At 40.2% G+C, this 19802-nt stretch overlaps 1 protein-coding gene across 2 annotated transcripts in view; it reads left to right on the plus strand.

The window, feature by feature from the left end:
• Tm9sf2 (transmembrane 9 superfamily member 2) overlaps positions 1 to 19802 on the plus strand; it is a 50884-nt gene that overhangs the window by 22872 nt on the left and 8210 nt on the right. For both annotated transcript variants that reach the window (XM_021181309.2, XM_029468790.1), the window contains exons 4-14: positions 2274 to 2401; positions 5843 to 5972; positions 8071 to 8195; positions 9599 to 9710; positions 10790 to 10869; positions 11855 to 11963; positions 13533 to 13665; positions 15005 to 15124; positions 16390 to 16447; positions 18272 to 18431; positions 19157 to 19308. In XM_021181309.2, the coding sequence (XP_021036968.1) occupies positions 2274 to 2401; positions 5843 to 5972; positions 8071 to 8195; positions 9599 to 9710; positions 10790 to 10869; positions 11855 to 11963; positions 13533 to 13665; positions 15005 to 15124; positions 16390 to 16447; positions 18272 to 18431; positions 19157 to 19308 (1307 nt within the window). The remainder of the gene's footprint in view (positions 1 to 2273; positions 2402 to 5842; positions 5973 to 8070; positions 8196 to 9598; positions 9711 to 10789; positions 10870 to 11854; positions 11964 to 13532; positions 13666 to 15004; positions 15125 to 16389; positions 16448 to 18271; positions 18432 to 19156; positions 19309 to 19802) is intronic.

Raw genomic sequence — 19802 nt, forward strand, 5'->3', positions numbered from 1 at the left:
TCACTTTGTAGACCAGGCTGGCCTCGAACTCAGAAATCCGCCTGCCTCTGCCTCCCGAGTGCTGGGATTAAAGGCGTGCGCCACCACGCCCGGCATGTCTTGATTTTCTAATCTAACATGTGGAGAAGGCCAACCTTGCCCATTTATTGGGTGGAATACATGAGCCTTGACTGTTAACTGTTGCTCTGTCATCAGTTGTTGCCTGGATGGTTCAGTTGGTAAAAAGTGCTTGCTCCATAAACATAATGACCTGAACTCAGAACCTCAGCACCCACATAGAAGCTGGGTACATTAGCACATGTACCCGTAGTCCAGTGGGGGAGCATGGAGACCCTGGAGCTGTGAGTCAGTGAGCTCCAGGTCCACTGACAACCTGTTTGAGAACTAAAGTGGAGAGCGATAGAAGAGGATGTCTGACGTTGGCCCATGGGCTTCTTATGGTGTACACGTATAAGATGCACACGTGTAACATGCCCGCTCTTTCTCCTTTGCTGTTTTTTTTTTCCTTTACAGTTGAGCACAAAAGTTGAGACAGCTAAATCCAGTTCCCACCTATCAGATTGAGGTGTAAGATTTACTGTTGGGTGGCTGTTAGCAGAGATAGTCTGTCTCTCCTTATCTAAGTTGGACATCTGTGCCTCTCTGTCACATTAGTACTTTTGTGTTACTACTATTCAGTTTTTAAAAATGAACATTAAGGTTCAAAATAATGCTACAATGCTGTGTTTTAGATGGAGGTAGTGATGTGGTGAAAATTAAACTGTTGGCTGACAGGTGGCAGCAGTGGGCTGCAGGTAAACATTCACCTCAGCTAAGTTGGTGTAGGGGTGTTAATAACATACAGAAGCAGGCTACTAGCCAGCTGTTAGTACACACCTATAGGGACCCCAGCATTTGGGGGCCTATGTAGAAGAATCTGAATTTGAGGCCAAACTGCAGCATAGTAAGAGAAATCAAAACTGACAAGTCAACTGGACTATTTAGAAAAACATAATTTTTATGTTTTGATTTTAGAGACAGGATTTCTCTGTGTAGTCTTGGCTATCCTGGAATTTACTGTGTAGACCAGACTAGCCTTGAACTCAGAGATCCACCTGCCTCTGCCTCCTGAGTCCTGGGATTAAAGGCGTGTGCCACCACTGCTCAGCAAAATGTGATTTTTAATTAGAAATTATTAGGTTTATTTATATAGTTGATACGTCTCAGCCTTCTGAAAATATGAAGATGTTTATATGGGTTTTGTTTTATTTATTTATTTATTTTTTGTGCTAGATGTTGAAGCAGAGCCTCATTCGTGCCCTCGAGCTCTGTGGTTTGCTTTACTCCTCACCCCTCAGCCCAATGAATCACAGTTTTATTTTTATTTTTTAAAGATTTATATAATGTATGTGAGTACACTGTCAATCCCTTCAGACACCCCAGAAGAGGTCATTGCATCTCATTGCATTGTGAGCCACCATGTGGTTGCTGGGAATTAAACTGAGGCCCTCTGGAAAGTGCAGACAGAGCCATCTCTCCAGTCAATGAATTGCATTTTTAAAATTAAGACTTAAATGCTCCCAGTAAATCATCATGGACCTATTATTAAAGTATGTGAATGGTGTGTGAGTGTGAGTGTGNGTGTGTGTGTGTGTGTGNGAGAGAGAGAGAGAGAGAGAGAGAGAGAGAGAGAGAGAGAGAGAGAGAGAGAAGGGGGGGGTTAAGTAATTCTGGACTCAAAATTGGAGGAACTTCCAGTTTTTAAATTTGGTTACTAATTTTTAATTTTACCTTTTTAATATATAGAATCCTGAGAATTAGCATCCTTTTAAGCCTGAGTAAAGGGTCATGTTTGCTTTAATTTTAGATATTCAAATGTGGCATTATGGTCACTGCTGAGTCTCCTAGGGAACATATAGGGGCACTTGATTGGTTCCTGTTTACTTGGACGATAGCACAGAAATCTTGGGTCCTTGTTACTAGAAGCCAGCAGCTCCAGAAGTGTAGAAGGTACCTATGGGGAAATGTTCTACTTTTTTCTTCTAGGTCACACTTACATGTAGAAGATGAATAGATTGAAGTTATCAGAACACACACACACACAAATCCACTTAGGATAAGAAAATGGGAGACTTTCTAGAGAAGCGCATTGAAGGTTCAGCTCCCTGAGTTGGCAGTGGTGCGTTTTATGTTTGTCACCAGGACTGTTACTTAAACTGCTGTCTTAGGTAGATAGAACCTGTATCTTTTTGCATAATATTTATTAATATACTTTCTACTTTCTTTTTATACAGTTTACGTTTAATAAGAAGGAAACCTGTAAGCTCGTTTGTACGAAAACATACAATACAGAGAAGGCTGAAGACAAACAAAAGTTAGACTTCTTGAAAAAAAGCATGCTACTGAACTATCAGCATCACTGGTGAGACAGAGGCTTCAGTTGGGGCTCTGACAATGAAATGTCTGTATCGATGCCTATAGAGATGAAATTGTAGGTTACATACAGTGTAACAAACTGTTCATGCCAGCGCAGTGTTAAAGCAGGTGACTGTGTCAGGCGCTTCTTGTACTCAGACCTGCTGCTCTGCTTCTCTGGCAGTTACCGTGGGACACTTTATGGTGTGGGGAAGAGCATCTACAAATCAAATCTACTTCGTGTTTTGTAACCATGGTGCAACATTAACCAGTTTCTTAGCAGTTTGTGTCGAGGATTGTTTAGACTCTGGGTCCTGGAGATAATGGAAGCAGAGACAAGGGTGCTTGGGGCTGTCTTGGTCGCAGAATGTTGATTGGCATATGCAAGGCTCTTTGTTCTCTTCACACATGCAGGTAGGAGAGAGAAGAGAGGCATTTATTCCTTGGCAGCTTCCATCCCGGAAGGTATCTAGAAATCTTTGGCTAATCTTTGCAGTTAGTCTAGGTCCTATTTTAAAGCCAAATAAGTTAATAAGAAAATCAATTTAAAGTAGTTTACAAAGTTAGGGAAGTATTCACTAGTGAAATTTACTAAGCAGTTTGTAAAGGCAGTTGCAAACCAGTGACTGCTTTAAAAAGTCAACTGGAAATGTGCTGTTAAATAATAGTTTTTACCATTGAATTGGGAATGTTTTATGATTTTAAGTCTGCATTATGAACAGGAATTTGCAACTTGTAATTCTAGGCTGTAGTCTGGGGCCCCAGGCTACTCTGGTTTTGGAGATACTGATTCTCGGTTGTGGGTTTCCTGAAGCTGAGTTGACGGTATTTTTATTTCAGGAGGTTTATATACTACATAGCTTGACTTTAAGCAGAATTGGCAGAAATAAAATGTGTCCCTCAGAATTTGAAAGATCGTTTAAAAGTACTGAATTCTTATGGAATCTTACTGTGCATTTAGTACCTTCCTTTGTACCAAGCTGCTTTAGGGAGGATAGGATTATTTTCTAAGTTATTAAGCTTGTGAAAAACCCTCAAGTGGTACAGAAAAATATTAAATAGCAAATAAGAGTTGTCTAGTGCTGTCAGCCATTTATTCTGCCTGCCGTCTCCTGTGCAGCACTGTTTGTCATGCATGTTTTCAGATTTCTGCATTTGTGTGAATGTGAAAGGGTAGGCATCGTTAGAAAATGCAAAAGCTGGCACATTATTGTATACTTGACTCTGTGTGCTTGTTTTGTTTAAGGATACATTGGGCATTTTTCCAGGGCCTTTGTAGATCTATATTTGTTTTTATAGTTGTATGAATTTTATGATGTGAATGGTGATTTTTCTTTTCCTCAGATAATTGTAACCAATAAATTCTTCATCCTTATTATAGAGAAAGGTTAATGGGATATAGTTTTCTTATTTGAGTTGAGTAATTTTTTATTTTACTTGGGCCATTAAAAGTGGGTTAGGGATTTTGGGGGCTGACTTTACTCAAAGCTGAAGCAGCTCCATCATTCTAGAGCCATTTTTGATCCCCACACTGGTACCTGAACTCAGTTCAGCTGTCCTGTGCACTCTAACCCTCTGCTTTCTACCTAGGACTCTGACTCAGAGAGTAAAACATGTGTACATGTATTACTGCAGACTGGTCATGCTGAGCAAGCACTGTACTACTGAGTTCTTTATAATGTTTTAAAATAAAATCATACTTAACTAGTTGTCTTCATACTCAGTGTTCAATGACATACAACTTCTAGACTTATGGCAGCTTGTGGTATAGAAAGGGATTCTGAAGATAACTTCAGCCAGCACATTTAATCTCAGATCCTACCAGTTCAACAAAGGAGAGTGCTATACAGTTTTCAAAACTGCAAAAATCCTCATTAGTGTAAATCTGCTTGTGTTAAAAGTACACAGGAGGACTTAATTGCCAAGTTTCATTCAGCTTTGCTACACTTTTGGCTACTTCAGTCTAATCGAAACATTTATAACTGAATTATTGGGAAAATAACTTCTTTATAATTAATAAGGTTTTTATTGCTGGCAGTGTTTAACACAGGCCTTGGAATGTAGAGGAGAAAGTGCCCTCTACCCTGGAAGGAGTTCTTTCTGGTAGAAAGTTGGGACCAGTCTTCCCACTGTAATCCTTGGATTCTTCTTCCACACTCTTACCCATTGTGGTGAATTGGAATTAAGGTTGAATTTTTAGAAATTTAATACTGCTTCCTGATTTATGAAAGCAGTAATTTTAAAATGGTATTCTTTAAATTTTCTTGGATTTATTTCAAAGGAGTTCTCTTTCTGCTTAGTATATTCTAATACCTGAAATAGCTATTAAAATAAGTTACAACTAAGTAAAATGTTTGTTTTTAAAACTCTATATGCCCCCCCCAACCTCCATATTGCAATTAGCACTCTAATTTTTATATAGCATTTTCTTTCTAGTTGGCTAACATAAACACATTTTATGTTGCCTGCATACACTCGACTGGTTATAATTAATTCTGTCTAACGCAACTGACTGATGATTTAGCACCCCACAAAACTCTTCAATTATTTATACAGCATTGTTTTATGTTTCTAATATTTTATAATGTTATAGTCTTTTGGGTGTAATAGTAAACAGCTTAATAGTATAGGTGATTGTAAAATTTGTACACAGTGTGCTATTAAGTAGCACTTAAATATGACAAGACATGTTTTATTAGGTCATTAACATACACCTTGGGTGAGTATAGAATCATAATTTTACTTCCTAGGGCACACATTAATTAAAAAATAAAACATGCCCTGGAGTGTAGTCTTATGACTGTAATACAGCTAGTATATTTTGGCCAATTCTTTATTTTGTATCCTGCAGTGTGTTCTAAGCATAGGGGACCGCATGCTCAGACTATAATGTAGTTTCACAGTGCCGCAAACTTCATTATTCTTTCACTGTAAACTTTGAAAGATTTGATTCTCTTGCTTTATAGCAATGTTTCTTTTATAAATCACTTGGATTTATGAGTTTTAACAGAAAGTACTATAATTTCCACTTTTCCCCTCACTCTCTAGTTAAATTCCATCTTGCAGATGTACTCCTTTGCCTCTGTGAGCTACTGTAGTAGACTTGAAAGCTCCTGAGGAACCAGGTACACTGTTCTGCACCTGTTAAAGCGTCAAGGGCTCTGCTGAAGGGAAAAGTGTACTCAGGTGCCTGGATGACGCCATTACAGACACAGCTGCAGCAGGCGAACTGTTAGATCTCCTTTTTTACATGCATTTATAGTTTCAAAACCTCTACTAACTATATTCTTATTACAGTGCATCATGGGTTCCATGAAAACATGTTTGAGTTGTGGAATGTTTGGCATTTAGAGATGTTTATGTCGTATGAATGACGGCACAGACTTAAGCTGTGCCTCTTGGTTGTGTTCACTCAGATCACTGACCTGACTTTTACTCACACGCACAGGATTGTGGATAATATGCCTGTCACGTGGTGCTATGAGGTTGAAGACAGTCAGAAGTTCTGTAATCCTGGATTTCCCATTGGCTGTTACATTACAGATAAAGGCCATGCAAAGGATGCCTGTGTTATCAGTGTAAGTGTGTGGTAAACTTTGCACTGCTTTTCTGAAGGAGACTTCAGCCTTTGAACAGAAGTGTCACAGAGACTGAATGTTAGATGCTCTCAGGTACATTACTTAGATTAATACTGTGCACATTTAACTCTAGAAATGAAATCATTCAGATTTCAGTTCAAGATTTACAGTTTGTTATGGTAGGTTCTATGTGAAGGGCTAAGCCTTTGTTGTAACTCAAAGGCTACACTGAGGGCTGGAGGGACAGTTGTCCTCTTACGAGCTTGTGGAGAGGACCTGAGTCTGAGGCCCAGCACTCATGTCAGTTCCAGGAGACCTGGTGTCACTGAAGGCACACATAACTTATAACACCACAGCACATTTATTTGAAAGGCTGAAGCCATGGTTCAGAGGTTAGCAGCTTATACTGCTCTCCCAAGGAGTACAGCCTCAGTTCCCAGCTGGTTTACAACTCTACAGCTCAAGAGAATCCCATGCCAGCTGCTTATCTTACACAGACATGCACCCATGCAGATAATTAAAAAGAATTCTTTTAAAGTTTTGAAGACAGGGTCTCAACCATGTAGCCTTAGCTGTCTTGGTGCAGACCAAACCGGTTTCAAACTCAAACTGCCTCTGTCTCCTGAGTGTTGGGGTTAAGGGCATGCACCACCATGGCCATGCTAAAAATAAGTCTTTTTAAAAGATTTTATTTATTTATTTATTTATTTATTTTTGGTTTCTCGAGATAGGGTTTCTCTGTGTAGCCCTGGCTGTCTTGGAACTCACTCTGTAGACCAGGCTATCCTCTAATTCAGAAATCCACCTGCCTCTGCCTTCCAAGTGAAGGGATTAAAGGCGTGCGCCACCACTACCTGGCTTTTTTAAATCATTATTATTAAAAAAAAAGTTAGATTCAGGGGCTGGAGAGATGGCCCAGCAGTTAAGAGCACTGGCTGCTCTTTCAGAAGTCCTGAGTTCAATGCCCAGCAACCACATGGTGACTCACAACCCTCTGTAATAGGATCCTGATGCCCTCTTCTGGCATGTGGGTATACATGCAGATAGAGCACTCATATAAAATAAATAAACAAATCTTTTTAAAAAAAACTACTTAAAGCATTTTTCTACTTTAGGGGGGAAAAAAAAAGCTAGACACAGGGTCAGTGAGAAGTTTGAGGAGGTAAGGGTGCATGATGACCTGGGTTCGGGTCCCAGGATCTCGTGGAGAAGGAGATGACTGACTCCCTGAGCTTGTCCTCTGGCCCCCATACATGTGTGCACACATACAAAATACAAATAAAGCCTGTAAAAAGTCACATCTGTAAGCCTTGTATAGAGAAAACATAAAAGTATTAAGGAAAAGTAAGGAAAACTTGTAAGAATAGGAGGAGCACTGCAGGAGAAATGTCTGACGCATAAATCTTAACTAGAGCATGTAGACACTGGAGAGTTAGAAGGGTGTCTCTAAGTTTATACATTTGTGTCGCAGAAATTTCAGAATACACTTTTTATCAAACCTGTTTTTCTTTGAAGCCTTGCTTTTATGTATGAAGAAAATGTTAGAAGAGACATTAATGTAGAACTGTTATTAAGATCAACATATAATAGTCACTAATTTTGTCTTACTTTGTTATTACTAATATTGGGAGTATAAGATTTCCATATTCCCAGGCACCTGATTCACTCTCTCACTGATGTGATCTAAGTTAGCATCATCATCTCTAACTTAGTTCATGAGCCCTCGTGTGACAGTTGAGTAGCTGAGGTTGTTACTTGTAATCCTGAACAGTTTTACAAAATTTTAGAAAGGTTTGCTTAAATGTGGGCAGTTTAACATATTTATAATGTCACTTCTTTTTTAACATATTTTAAGTAAAAGCTAGAAAATATTACTTAATCTTTTAAGCAGATATTTATTAATTTTATGAAAAAATTAAAACCTGGGCATTAATTTTGACTTATGAGGACCTCTACCTTAAAACTTAGCATTGTAATGGGGAACAAATAAAATTCCATCTGAATTTAAGTGTCTATTTGTTACTATGGCAGTTTGTAGAACACTGTGCTTGGTTATCCTGTGGCTGTGTTGTGTGTTTGACTAAGTTCTGTTTCACAGTCAGAATTCCACGAGAGAGACACTTTCTACATCTTCAATCATGTTGACATCAAGATATACTATCATGTTGTTGAAACTGGGTCCATGGGAGCAAGATTAGTGGCTGCTAAACTTGAACCAAAAAGGTAAATATAGAAGAAGGTTTAAAAAACAAACAATCCTATTGTAGCCAGGTGTGGTGGCTCATACTTACAATCCTAGTACTTGGGGAGCCTGAGGCAGGAGGATTACAGTGAGTGCAAGGCTGGCCTAGGTTACATTGTGAGTTCCAAGCTAGCCTGCCCACTCCTAATAAACAAATATAAGTAAAACGTAGGTCCAAAGGGGAAGTGTATTTTGAGATTAAGTAGTTTATTACTTAATCATAATTCTGACATTTGCAGATTAATTACAGTGAAAACTCCTGTCAGTGAGTGAAGTTTGTTTGTTTTGTTTTGTAGGCTGCTCAGAGAAACAGCAGTGGTTCATTTCTGTAATGGGAAGTGGTCAGATTGCCTTGCGTTTGCATTTTGCTTTGTTTTCCATTCAGGAATTTTCACAGCCTTTTGGTTTGTTGTAGGCGCAATGTCTCCTTTGTAGTGGAAAGAACATCTTTTCATCAACAGGTGGCTTTGCTGCTCAGAGGCCCATGTGGCTGTTGGTCCTGTCGTTTTAAAATCTCTATGCCAGGGAGACTTTTTGCAAGGGAATCTTTTGAGGTTATCAAGGTGTTTGCTTGAAAATACCTGTTTTGAGCCAGGCCTGGTGGAGCCTGCTGTTTCCAGCATTCAGGACACAGAGGCAGGCAGATCTCTGAGTTTCAGGGCAACCAAAGCTACACAGAGAACCCCTGTTGTGAGAGGTGGGAGGGAGGAGGCAGATAGACGAGAATGAACCTGTTTTGGTTGTGGGTTGTATTTTTTCCACTTTTTTTGCCACTGAATTAGCCATGCTACATTCCACATTACTGGTGTACATGACATACTAAGATGACAATTAAATTAAACTCCCTCTGTGGACTTTGCTTTCATAAGATTGACTGGGTGCAATGGTGTATGCCTGTAGTCCCAGCAGGAGGGTCTTTGAGTCCAGACATGAAGCACAGAATAAGCAGCATGGCGAGACCCTATCTTAAAGGAGGAGTGGGCTTCAGTGTTCTTTTAAATGCAGCAGTCAGACCTTTTGCTTATAGTTGAGTATGTAACTAATCATTCCTGTGACATAAATGTTTATGTTACGAAGTGTGACATGAGGACCAGGGAGATGGCTCTGCTGTAAATCTGTTTTCCAGGTAACCCTCAGTTCAAGCCCCTTACCCCACAGTAGAAGGAGAGGCCCTGCGCCCCAAGGGCCCCACAGTCGCCGTACAAGTGCATGCACACACGCACACAGAGTCAGATTTGAGACAAATTTTGTAATGTGGTTTGAATGATGTCACTTTTAATGTTTAGCTGCATTGTAAAATATAGAGAAAATTTATGACCTGTATTTTACCTCATTTTCTAAACTGAACTTTTTTATTATCTTGCCAAAATGTATCTTCCCACAGCTTCAAACACACCCACATAGATAAACCAGACTGCTCTGGACCTGCCATGGATATAAGCAACAAGGCTTCAGGGGAGATCAAAATTGCCTATACTTATTCTATTAGTTTTGAGGTGAGTTTGTTTTTTAATCTTCAGTATAATTCAGACATTGATTTTAAACATGTAGCACTTAATCTAATTAAAAATACTAATGATCAAGTCTATCAAGTAGATAAGCTTTTAATGAGCTGCTTTTTAAAACAGCCTGTCAATGCACCAAACAACATAAATCATTCCTAAAACTAAGTCGTAATCTAGGTGAAAAAATGCATAATTTGAAGAATTGTGCTTCGTGTGTTACAACCGAGAGATAGCATATGAGATAAGCTGCAGGAATAGGCAGAGGTAGTGATATGAAATGTCAGACATGCCAGAAGTCCTGGAAAACACCATCATTTTTTGCAATCAGCATGAGGGTATCAGTTTAAGTAGAGAGTTTCATGTTGGTTTTCTTACAATATTAAGAAAATTTTTTTGTCAATAGAGAAGTTGGCTTAGGAAAGAAAACATGATCATCAAAGGTGTGGGGCGTGTTCCATCTCTGCTTTAAAGGTTTTGCCTTGACTAGCTAATATTGTTGTGATGTCTAGTGTCCCATGTGTAGTATTTAAATTTCCAGGCAAACATGTGAACAGTGTGTGTCTGTAGGTGAGACCCCAGTGTAAGTGGCATTTTCCAGATGCCCCTTGCATCTGGAATATAACTGAGCTTTACTGGTCGTCCCATGGCTACAATGTCAAGAAGAGCTCATTCTGTTTGGTTATTTTCTCAAATTAAATATAGCTCTAAGTTTTGGTATTGAAAATCTACTTGTACTAGCTATAATTTAGAGCTGAACTTTTAAAAACCACAAACATGTAAGTATTGCTGTAACTGTTGCCAGGCCTCTTGGGATTGATTGTCTGGGTTTTTGTCGTTGCTGTTGTTGTTGGGTTTTTTGTTGTTTGTTTTGTTTAATTTACTTCTTAGTTTCATTCTGATTTGCACTAGACTTGCATAAATATGAAACTACCTCATTCTCACTAGTAATTGAGATATTACTGTTAAAATTAGAGGTGTTGACTGAATAGGAGTGACCTGTTGAAGAGAATTTTCAGGTTCTTAATGTACTTGGTCAGAAGATGCTCAGAGTTTCTTTTATCCCTCTCCAGGAAGAGAAAAACATCAGATGGGCGTCTCGATGGGACTATATTCTGGAGTCTATGCCTCACACCCATATTCAGTGGTTTAGGTAAGAGTGCAGTTTGTGTGCCTTTGGTTTTCCGCTTGCTCTGCCTTGTCCCTGTGAGCATTTCCTCTCCCTCTGGCCCTGTTCAATGTGTTCAGTAGCCCAGACCAGAGTTCAGATCCTGATTTATGCCAGTGGGTCTCAATCTTCCTAATGCAGTGTTCCTTTAATACAATTCTTCATGTTGCGGTGACTGCGCCGCCCTCCCCCCCCCCCCCCCCCCCGTTATAAAATTATGTTTGTTGCTACTTCATAACTGTAATTTTGCTACGGTTATGAATTGTAATGTAAATGTTTTTAGAGAGGAGGGCTTATCAAAGGGGTCACAACCACAGGTTGAGAATCCATGCTTTAAGACATGAGGTGTTTGTCTGGGCAAGCCATCTATTTCTAAGTTTGTTTCTTAATCTAGAAATACTTTGATCATGGGAGGGAATGATGAAAGACTTAGAGACCATGGGATAGACCGTCTGAGGACAATCCTGGCTGGAGTTCCTGTCAGAGTGTTCAGGAAGCTGCCATTGTTTTCTCCAAAGCTCATTCACTGTGCTGTCTCTCTCCTTTTCCTACTTTGCTGACTACGTTTTTGACATTCACTAGTTGACTGTTTAAATTTGCCCATCATTAAGTGTCTTAAAGGTCCAAACCAGCCCTTTTTTGCCTTGCTGTATGTATTGGAGTGGCTTGGAAACAGTAGTTAACCGAGTAATGTTGATCACAGAAAAACCATTCTGATTCTAGACTAGACAGCTATAGAGGCTGTGGATATGTAGTTTGGTGGAAAGGGGCTTGCCTGGGGTCAGTGACCCTCAAATCAGTCTGCAATGCCACATGTGCACATACATAGTAATAATGACCCTGAGCACAGTGACTAGTGTTCATGAGTGCCGGGGTTAAAGGCATGGCCCTGATTGAGCTGTTGTAACAGCCTTTTGATGCTGCTCTGTGACTAAGCTGCGATTCCATTGTGATGTGCTTATTCCCACAGCATAATGAACTCCTTGGTTATTGTCCTCTTCTTATCTGGAATGGTAGCTATGATTATGTTACGCACACTACATAAAGATATTGCCAGATATAACCAGATGGACTCTACGGTGAGTGGAAACATCTCATTTAGTCTTTAGACACCACAGAGATTTCAGATGTGAGACCTTTTTCTAAGACAGAAGAATAGAAAATCCATAGACAAATAAATAAAATGAAGTCTGTACTTAATTGAACTGAGAGACACATTTGTCATGAACAAAACCACTTGGCCACAAATTGATCTATAGTGAAGCAATTTTTGTAGAGATTAACTTAGTAAATGGAAACAGTTCAGAGATAGATGTAGGAGGAGTTGGCAAGGAAACACTTTCTGTGTGTAAGAAGTCTAAACTGAGGGCTTAAAGGGTATAAACATGGACAAGACAGATTATTCCATGAATGGTATTAGAATAAAGTAGATACTCATCTGGAAAGAAAAGTTAACTGGGCAAAGGCATAAGAGAAATACGAGTCCATATCAAAACATGAGGTAGCTCATCTAGTAACTGCTGAGTGTGTGTGTGTGACAGATGGAGTTAGGTGTCAGAACTCAACTGATGTCATTCCTAATAAGAAGAGTACACATTACAATTGTTTATTCACTTGGCTCTATCCCTGTGTGGAGTGATTAAGAGAGCGTGCACACTTCAGATGGTCAGTGGAAATGCAGAGCAGTGCACCCTGTGGAAAGCACTTGGACAGTTTAAGTACTAGGCCTCCTTTTATGTTGTAAATATCTGGGCACAGTGGATTTTATTGTTTGTTTGTTTTTCCAAACAGTAGTTTTTTTATATTTGCTTAGAAATTATATAATTATAAGCAGTTAATAGGTAGCTGATTTTTAAAATTATGAAATATCCACATAGTAGAATACTAAACATTTATTAACAACAATAAGCCAACTATGAATACAGAGTGAAAAGAAGCTTCAAAATTGTATTAGAATAAAGAAGCAAAGTTGAAAGGTGTAGGTGCGCATGTACATGCCCATGCAGAAGATGTTGCAGATCTCCCCAAGATGGAAGGGAGTGGACAGGTACATTCAGGGGGTATTCAGGAACCAGGGCAGAAGCAGGCCTATTTAGTATAACCATACAGGGACCAAGTAAAATGCTATGAATTGATAAGGAGATGGGGGAAGTGTGGGTCCTGGGCTATGTTATAATGTTGCAGCATGACAGGAGGATGACTCGAATTTTCGTCTACTTGGGAGCAGGCTGGGGGAGACTCGGGAGACTAAGGATTCGCATAGTTCTGTTTATTATGTCAATTAAAAACAACCATGTAGAGATAGTAATTTAGTATATACGATATGATGGTGCAGTTTGGGCTGGCAGTACAAGCTTACTACAGAGTTGAGAGGAATCCTGTGTCTGTGTAAAGTTTCTCCAGGCTCTCTCTTGTCTTGACAGTGCCAAGGATCTTATGGAGGGAGGGCCTTGTGTGTGGTAGGCAGTTTTCCGATGACTGTAGACTTCAGTACATAACATTCCTTTAGAAACAGTTCTAGAAAGCTAAGATTCCATGCTTACATTAACATAAGTTTGAAAAAATTTATAGCAACGTACTCAATGGTAAACAAAAATGTTACCCTCTGACATGTTGAACTGAGGTGTTTTTGTTTTTGTTTTCTGTAGGAAGATGCCCAGGAAGAATTTGGCTGGAAACTAGTTCATGGGGATATATTCCGTCCTCCAAGAAAGGGGATGCTGCTGTCTGTCTTCCTCGGATCTGGAACACAGATTTTAATTATGACTTTTGTAACTCTGTGTAAGTTTTTAAAATGAAGATTAAGAAGAAAATACTCTTTCTAATAGTATTTGGAAAGGAGTTTTCCTTTCCAAAAGTAGCTTTACTGAAAACCCGTTTGACTCTCAAATTCTGTGTGCTTTGGCTCTTGAGAGTCTAGGATGCAGGTTAGATTCCCCTGGGTATCTCCCTCCATGCAGCATCTAGTTGATGCAGGGCCTTGTAGACCCATCTAGAGCCAGTGCCACTCACTTTGACTTGTCACTCTTGAGACTCCTCCCTGAGGCAGCATTGACTCCAGTTTCTTTCCCTGTTCTTTTCTGTAAGAGAAACTGTTTATGAATAAACTTTCTGCATTATGTATATATTTTTAAACCATGGTTTTCCCTGTTGGGTCCAGCTACTAGTGAAAAGTAGCGAGTATTACTGAGAGAATCCACAGAAGAGCTTTTCAAGTTTTCTAGGGAACATATGCTCTTGTTTGGATAAAGGTCAAATATGTAATAGAGTATGTAGTCTTTTGTTTAGCTTTACTTTTTTGAGACAAAGAGACCAGTTCCCCTAAAGATCTATCTCACTGATAAAACTTTCTGCAATAAAATCTCTCAAGATTCTCAGGTGGTTCAAAGAGACCCCCGTAGTTATGGAACATTGCTAGAAAAAAGAAGTCTTACTTCCTAAATCTTCTACAAGAGAAAACAGTACAGAAACTTCCTGTCTTACCTTTAGTTCCTTATCCTGTATCCTGAGCTAGCTTGGAATCCTAGTGTGTAGACTAGGCTGCCCTCAAATTCACAGTGGTTTCCCTGTTCCTGCCTCCTAGTGCTAGGATACAGTGCAAGCCACTGTGAACAGTGCTGGAGTTACTGTCTGTTAGTAAGATTATTGTATAATTTTATAACAGGAGTTACTTGTTTCTAAATGCCTGGCATCTGAGTAAGTTTGAAAGCCGCGGTCCATACCTTTAGGATCTGCACTCAGGTCGCTAGGCTTGTTTTGAAGACCGGGTAGTGCTTGCTGTTGTTATTTTACTGTGAGGGAGATAGGGCTAGGGCTATAAGAATATTAGACTAAAGCAGGAAGGAAGGCCTGGAGAATAAGTCCCTGAATATGCCAGAGGCTTAGCTAGCATGATGCTACCAGAGAGCCAGAGGGACTCAGCCCAGAATTAGCTCTTGAGTTCCACTCTAGCATTTATTAGGAACTGCCTAGATATATAGACTCTTCTGGCCTCCCTCTAGAGATTCCCAATAAAGTTTACTTTGTGCATGATCACATTCATGCAATGTGAAGTATTCTGTCATTTCATAGAAAGGAAGCCATGTGGTAACATTTACAACTCTGCATGCTTACTTCTTAGTTTTTGCATGTCTGGGATTCTTGTCCCCTGCCAATCGAGGAGCCCTGATGACATGTGCTGTGGTCTTGTGGGTGCTACTGGGCACACCTGCTGGCTATGTTGCTGCCAGATTCTACAAGTGTAAGTAAAAGCCGTGGTGATTGGAATTGAGTCTGTCTCCATTGTGGTTCTGAACCCGGGTGGATGAAGGGCACAAGTAGGCACTCCCTGGATAGCTATCCAGAGGTTTCTGGAGACAAGCCTGAGAGTGGTTTCTTTGTTATATGGGTGACTGTTCTAGATTGATCTCAAAAAGCTTTGACAGTGCATTTGTATAAATGGTTGTGATGCTGCTTATTGCTGTCCTCTTCCCCTTTTTCTTTTAAAGCTTTAGCTTTTTGGGCTAGGCAAAGCAGCATATCAGGTTAACATTCATAAACTAAACAAAGATGTCACTGTTTGGGGGTCCCTGGAGGAAGTAATGTGTCATGTCATTCGTTGATGTGTCTTCTATGTATGTGAGTACACTGTTGTTCTCTTCAGACACACCAGCAGAGGGAATCAGATCTTGTTACAGGTGGTTTTGAGCCACCATGTGGTTGCTGGGAATTGAACTTGGGACCCCTGGAAAACCAGTCAGTGCTCTTAAACACTGGCCCATCTCTCCAGCCCTGTGTCTTCCACTCTTACTCTTCAGAAGTAAAGCAGAGTTAGAGAGTTAGAGCCACAGGTGTAGTTGGTGGCTAGGACTTAGTGTGATAAGGCCAGAGAATAGCAGTTGACCTTGCTTAGGGCATGCTGCTGAAGGCCTGTTTTTAGTTCCCTGTGGTCTACTGATAGGAACAATATTTGAAGTGAAACACTGGAAAGTTGCCCGGGTAACCTTAAGATAAGGGTTGGGAGACCTCAGACTGAAGTAGGAATATTAGCTAGACTTGATCCCCTCAGGCCCTGTTTAGGGGAGTGGTTAGGGTTCAGGGTTCCGTCCCAAGTTCTTTCTTACTCTTCTTGTTGTACTCTTTCCTGAAGGACATGGGATCAGCGTGGTCATATGTATTTTAATACATGAGATACAGTTGGTCTGCCTATCATGCAAGCCTTATTTTCAGCCACAGAGGCTTTCATTCGGTTCCTAAGTGGCTTGCTCATTTATGCCTCTCTCTCCATTCATATTACTCCCTCCTAGACCTTCTCCTACTAATGTCTCTCCACCCCTCACAAGTCCCTGCAGTCTTTAAGTCTGGACCTGTCCGTGCACCGTAGGCCATTTGATAATGGGCATCATGGAGTATGTGCAAAAGTCACTTCCTTGTGAGCTGCTCATTCTGCCTGACAAACATCTGGATTGTGGTACTTGGTTTTCTTTAAAGAAAAATCTGTGCTTACACCTGTTTTTTCTTCTTTAGCCTTTGGTGGTGAAAAGTGGAAAACAAATGTTTTATTGACATCATTTCTTTGTCCCGGGTAAGTGAATTTCTTAGTAATTCTTAATAATCATCTCTTATTCCCCCAACCTTTTCAGTTCCTTACATCTGTAAGTCAGGTACCTAAGAAAAGTTTTTGAAGAGAGTTATTAATATGAATCTTAGTAAACATGTGCTAAATGACACCATGTACCTTATATGGATGTAAATCATATAACTTTTAGTTGTATCTGAGGGAGAAAAGCTAGCACCTCCCTTGGCAAACATTGTTCTGTCTCAGTCTGCCGCAATTGTTCTGACATGTTGCCATACAGGTTACATTAAAGCTTTTGACCTGATGACAGGTTCCCCCCTGAAAGATGCCCAGGCGGGCCAGGTGTATTGCCAGTATTTTGGTATATTCCATTATGTATAGTGACATGCCCCAAAACTTAACAAACACCACAAATCAAAGCAACCTTAGCTTTCTTGAGGAGTGCTTCAGATCTCATCTAGTATCTTCCATAATCTCAGAATTTCTGTTAGACAGAAACTGGCCACTGTACAGACGGTAACAATGAAGAGCGCACAGCAAGATTCTGACAGACAGGGCTGTTCACTGGCAGGCCAAAACCAGGGTCCTGCTAATAACCAGTATCTTCATAGACCTGCATTGGAAGCAAATGCTCCCTCAAGAAGTGACCTGCTTACCAAGATTTTCCTGTCAGGCTCCGTGAGGACCTTGCCGTTCAGTCGTCCCGAGTTTCTGACATGTCCTGTTGTCCCAGCTGATGTGTCTGTGCAGATGGTTCTTTAGCCTGGGAATGTGCTTAGCTCTCCTAGCTTGTGAAAAGAGCTTCCGTCCCATGAGTCCCATGATTGTCTTCCCTGTAAGGGACTGTTTTTTCCATCCCCAGCGAGAGTGTCTTGAGAAGACAGTCTCCACTCCTGTTCTCATTTGCTATGCACACATTTGGAGAGTAAACTGTCATGATACTGTTTCTCATTGGTTTGCTGAAATTTACAGTGGCATTCCCATGTTCAGATCTGGAAACCATTGTCAGGGTTGTTGGTGTCTTCCTTTGTGGTCATCGTACCCCATCCTGCACACGTCCTGCTCTAAGCCATTTCTAATAACCCTCCTCAGATTCATAAAGAGCGTGGCTTGCTGCAACTGCTCAAAGCTTTTTTTTCTATGCTGGGGATCAAACCTATATCCATATATATGCTAAGTTTTGCATGAGGGGATGTAGGTTTGAACCCCAGAATAGAAAAACAGTGTAATGTATGTATTTTGTGAATAGCATCCTTGTTCTAAAAAATATATCGGGAAGCTTTGATGAGTACCGGAGTAGCAGTATCATAGGAAGTGCTGTTCATCCGAGGCATGAGTTGCTAATTGAGAAGTGTACTCAGAGCCTTGCTGAAAGTATAACTGCACACATTTAGATGTTTAAATTCATAAAAGCACAGGGGAGGGCCATGCTTAGCAGGAATTAGTGACTAGAGTATAGAAATAATGCACAAAACATGCAGCCCAAATGAACAGTGAGCAGGGGGCCTAGCTAGCAAGCGCAGAAGTGATACCAGAGCCAGCAAGTGCCAGATGCTCACTGCAGTTGTCCATAGGCATGCAAGTTTCAACAGATCTAACTGTGGTGAAAGTGTGCAGAAAGGCAGCTCTCATCAGCTGCTGGTTGGAGTTTAAATTGGACAAAGCAGCCAAAAAAGCAATTTTGTAGTTTGTAGTAAAGTTTTAAATTATGTGTAACCTGTGACTTAGAAATTCTACCTCCTTTTTTATTCTCTACCTAAGTCACTAAAGCTGTAATACAAGTCATAGGACACTATCCCTGCTTCAATTGTGTTTGACCATGTCTTTTAGGATTGTGTTTGCTGACTTCTTTATCATGAATCTAATCCTCTGGGGAGAAGGCTCTTCAGCAGCCATTCCTTTTGGCACCCTGGTTGCCATCTTGGCCCTCTGGTTCTGCATATCTGTGCCTTTGACGTTTATTGGTGCATACTTTGGCTTTAAGAAGAATGTAAGTTCATAGGTGCTAACTTATTTCAGGGGGTTTAGCTGAGTAAGTTAATATATTCTGCCTTAAAAGATGCTATTAAAATGTCATAGCTATAAACTTACCTTTAAGATTGGGGCTTCAAAACCAGTTCACGAAGTAATAGTTTTTAGGAGTGTTGGGTTTTTAAAGACAAGTTTCTCTGTATCCTGATTTTTTTTTTTTTTCACTTCCACCTTCAGAATTCTGAGGACAGGCATGCACCACCACACCTGAAATATGTTTCTTCGGTTTTATTTTTTGTTTGTAGTATTTTCTCCTTATGTTCTTAAACCGGTGAATTGGGGGGTGGAGGGTAGGGAAGATATTCTTGCTCATTTCCCAGTATAAAAAAATTTTTTTTAATTGCAGGACCAAGTAATATCTTTCAACAAGTATATAATGAAAATGAAAACCCTGAAAATCCAGAGTTTGCCTTGTTAATGCCACACTATGTTCTATTTCTTGCTTTGTGTAAAGCTGTTAGTCAGTATATGACTACTAGAGAAAACCTTGGCCTGTTCCAGAAGGCTGACCAAGTGTTTTACCGATCAATGTCTGAGTCATTGCTTCCAGTTACATGTTTCAATTTGATGACTTAAGTAAACTTTCCGTGTCCAATCCAGTTATTATTAATACAGAAACTAAGAAAAACTTCACAATATATTAACAGCTAATTATAGATCCTTTTCCCCCTCTCTTGGCTGCAGGCCATTGAACACCCAGTTCGAACCAATCAGATTCCTCGTCAGATCCCTGAGCAGTCGTTCTACACAAAGCCTTTGCCTGGTATCATCATGGGGGGGATTTTGCCTTTTGGCTGCATCTTTATACAGCTTTTCTTCATTCTGAATAGCATTTGGTAAGCTGAAGACAAAGTCCTCTTACCCTCATTACATTGTGTGCAGAGCCGCTGTTGAGTTTTACAGGTTATAAAAGTAAACGTCAGGTTCTCTCTCTGGGAAAAAGTAGGGTAATGATAATAGCTAGCACTCATTGAAGGCTTTGTTTCTTCTTGTTGTTAATTCTTTTATAGCTTTCAGGATTCTGTCCTCATCTTCCAGAGGGAAAAAATGAGTATTTGGAGGTTGAGTGATTATATCAGCCCAAGTCTTTGCCACCCCATGTTCTTAAGTAGCTGTACTGCTGCAGAGAGAAGCAGCTGATAGCTCATTGGAGGAGGTTAGAAGTTGGAAAGAAGGCTGGTTTCCATGACCTGGAAGGTTTATACAATCACCCAGCACCTGTGTTCACTGTTTCTCATTCCTGTGTGAAAGTCTTTTTTGAAGTAGAGCCTCTCTATGTATGTATCCCCGGCTGGCCTGAAACTTGCTCTGTAAACCAGGCTAGGCTTGA

The sequence above is a fragment of the Mus caroli genome, chromosome 14 (assembly GCF_900094665.2).
Source record: "Mus caroli chromosome 14, CAROLI_EIJ_v1.1, whole genome shotgun sequence".
NCBI lineage: Eukaryota > Metazoa > Chordata > Mammalia > Rodentia > Muridae > Mus > Mus caroli.